The sequence below is a fragment of the Glycine max genome, chromosome 20 (genome assembly GCF_000004515.6).
Source record: "Glycine max cultivar Williams 82 chromosome 20, Glycine_max_v4.0, whole genome shotgun sequence".
In the NCBI taxonomy this organism is placed as follows: Eukaryota; Viridiplantae; Streptophyta; class Magnoliopsida; order Fabales; family Fabaceae; genus Glycine; species Glycine max.
In genome coordinates this window covers 45,172,224-45,175,696 of record NC_038256.2, presented here as the reverse complement: position 1 = coordinate 45,175,696, position 3,473 = coordinate 45,172,224, and the positions used below count along the sequence as shown (strand labels likewise).

General features: G+C 33.9%; 1 protein-coding gene across 1 annotated transcript; it reads right to left on the bottom strand.

The window, feature by feature from the left end:
• Positions 1-433: 433 nt before the first annotated feature.
• LOC100782268 (dof zinc finger protein DOF4.6) lies at positions 434-2,467 on the bottom strand. Its single transcript, XM_003556373.5, has 2 exons — positions 2,254-2,467; positions 434-1,893 (listed from the first exon to the last, which is right to left on the bottom strand). The coding sequence occupies exons 1-2, from the start codon at positions 2,275-2,277 to the stop codon at positions 1,009-1,011; spliced, it is 909 nt and encodes a 302-aa protein (XP_003556421.1). The 5' UTR covers positions 2,278-2,467; the 3' UTR covers positions 434-1,008.
• Positions 2,468-3,473: the final 1,006 nt, after the last annotated feature.

Genomic DNA, 3,473 nt, shown 5'->3' with positions numbered 1-3,473 from the left:
TTTATTTATCATGAAAAAATCACTATTATCTATTTGCAAACCGAACGAAAATAGTACAAGCAGAGGTATTTTATTGATACTATTGCGGAGGCCGGTGGGTGGGCTTTTGATTGAGTCAGCTTTATAGTTTGTAGTTATGATGACTATACTTAATCAAGGTTACTTCTTTAATGGGATGTCACGTGAAGATATCAGAAGTCTCACCTGGCTTTTATTCATGAATCATGATCATAACACATTTTAATGCGGATATGAATCTTGCTACAAATGACATCTCCAATTAAACCTAAATGTATTAGCACAAAACAAATAGAAAGAAAAGGAAAGGGGTGATAAAATAAAGCTATATCATCACATAGATATTCACAGCCAAATATTTACAATGTAAACATAACACGCCAATTTATTAATCATAAAAAAAGCATACCAATAATTTATTTAATAATAATAATAATATATTCTTGTACATTATACATTTTCGAATCCGGTAAGCTAGACAATCAAATCAATTGATGATGTTGCCCTTCTTCAGTGATAGAAGAAATTACATGAAATACTATAACAGCAATAACACTTAATTTACCCGGCCCCCCTTTCTAGCTACTTGTTAACCCTAAAAAAATGGAGTTAATCTTGATCTCTTCTATCATTACATATAATCAAATGTAATGTAACCCTTGTTTTAATTTTCCAAGTACTACTGAAGCCTGCCTAAAATAAGCTTCATTTCAAGATCCCAAAATAAACTTGGTCATGAAGAGATATAAGCGGAGCCAGATATACATATAAGGAATTGACAGAAGAGGAAAAGAAACTCATGTATGAATCGATCCTATCAGCTGTTAGCCAGTTATGAAGAAATCCAAACAAGTGAAGTCCCCACATGATCTGACGGAAACTCATTAAAACCCAAAAGAAAAAAGTTCAAAAGGAAAATTAACTTAGTAGAAAGCAAGAGAAGAAATTAAGTAAATAAATATATATCTTTATGACTCTCTTGATGATTAATTACCATGATCCTCCGCCTAACATTCCAGTCCAATACCCAGTTGAATCTCCTTGTTGTTTCTGATCCATTGTGGTGATGGTGGAGCTAGAAACCTGTCTTAAGTCATCAGATGGAAACAAGAGCCTCCCACTTTGAACATTCTGAAGGCTTGTGTACCCGTTTCCGATCCCATCCAAAGAGAAATTCAAGGTTGGCTTGAAATCTTGCAGAGGAAACCCACATGTGTAGATAGAATTTGGATCAGATGGAACCGGCACAGGCATGAAAGAAGTCAAACCAGCACTGGAACTTGAAGTGATCCCAGTAAGAAGCTCCAATGCAGAAAGGTGAGAAGTGGAAGTTGTAGTTGTGGTTGAAGAAGAAGAAGCTGAAGCTGACATGCTGTTGTTGCTACTATTGTTGTTGTTGTTGTTTTGTTGGACCAATTCAGAGATTTTTCTGAAATCTGGGGTGGAGGATGGAAAAGCCAAATTGAGATCTTGGCCTTGATGAATAGCATTATTGCTATTAGGGTTTTGAGTGTGTGACAGAGTTGGAGGTGTGATGACCAGATCAGAAAGAAGCTTCTTATTGGTTGAATTATTGTTATTGTGACTATTATTAGGTGTGGAACAAGAAGCTGAAGATCTCTTGTTCTTCCTAGAGCCACCTCCTACAGGGATGTTTCTGAGAGTTCCACCTTCAGTCCAATACCTTCTACAAGTCTTGCAGAAATACCTAGGCTGTGTGAGGCTGTAGTTGTTGTAGTAGCAGAACTTGGTGTTAATTGAATGACACCTTGGACAGTTAATTGCTTGTTCCTTCTGTGGCCTTGGCTTACTTTCCACAGCCTTTGGACATGTATTTGTCACCACTATATCTTCTATTGGTTTCACCACCATCTCCTTCAATAATTATATATGCATATAAACAAATTAATTAATCAAATCATGCAGGTGTGTGTATCAAACAAATATACATACATCATAACTAGCAAATTAATTTACTTGGTCTGCACTTTTTCGCGATCGAGAAAGATGGAGGAAATTATGTATATAATTATGATATAAATGGAAACTTTTGATCTACTTCTTTATGTTATGGCAAAAGCAAAGGAAAAAGGGAGAAAGCGAAAGGTACATACATGATACATATGTTAAAGAAAATTGATAGATATGAAGAAAAAAAATGATGGGTGGACACGTAGTTTCACTTGCACCAGCAGGTACAAAAAAGGAAACAGAAGGAATCAAAGGATTAATTACCTGTGGCCATTGAGCTGTGTCCATGGATGGATGAAGATGAAGAAAGGATTTTCAAAGGATGAAGTTGATGAAAGAAAGAGAAAGAGAAATGATGGTAGGCTTTGTAATTTAGTTGAAACGCAGAAGCAGAAAAAGGGAATGTTAGAGACCTGTGCGTGAGTGTGGGACGGTGTATATGACTGAATGAATGGAGTACCTTTTTCTACTTTATCAATTTTAATATGAAGACTTCAGAGAGAAGAGAATATGGGTGGGTTAATTAATTCATTATTTTTTTTTTTATTTCGTCATCTCACACTGACCGTGGCATATAAAATAAGAATACAATGTATTCAGAATATTATATTCCATGTGGGAATACATGTACACCAAAATAACAAAGCATGGGAAATATGTATGTAAATTTAAATCTAAGAAATTGATTTTTGTTTTTAATAATTAGTATCAACTGAGTGTGTGGATGAAATAGCGGGTGACTATTCTAACATTAGTAGTGATCTCAACTTTATACAATAACATTAAATGTTTTTATTTTTTATTTTTTTATTTTTATAGTAATTTTAGCCCTTCAAACTAGAATTTTTTTTAAAAAAAAAGATACGTGTAATTTAAAAAATAATTTTTTATATTTAGTAAAATGAATTAGTTGAAAATTAAAATATTATTTCTTAATTTAAAGTTAAAAGTTTAAAATTAATTTATTAAATTAAAACTATTTGATAAATTTAATTATTAACTAACTTAAAATGCATAAAGTACACATGTTTGTATGGTTTATAAATATGTGTGTATAATAAATACATGTTACTTGAAAATGAATGGCATATCTCCTTTGATTGCCATTGTGTCTGTTGGATCTGGTTAAAGTGGGGGCTTTGGCCAACATTGGAACCATTCATAAACAATGTTCTCATTGCCAACACTTAAAATGCAACGTCAACTCTGCCTCTTTCAAAGGTTCGCCATTAAAACATGAAGTTGATGCCACAGGACTTGTTGAATCAATGCACTGGCATGGCTCCATAATCTTGGTATCTCAGATGTAACTGTTGATCGAAGTTGATTGCAAACTTAGTGGTTAGTTTTATCCCAAGACAAGCTAATCCTGCGCGTGCCAATTGGCCATGGTGTCAAGATCTTTGCTAGTCCCCTTACTTTTGAGTTGATTTCACTTTGTATTCAAGCTTTCATCTCCAATCAAAGTTTTCTTTGACTCCCAA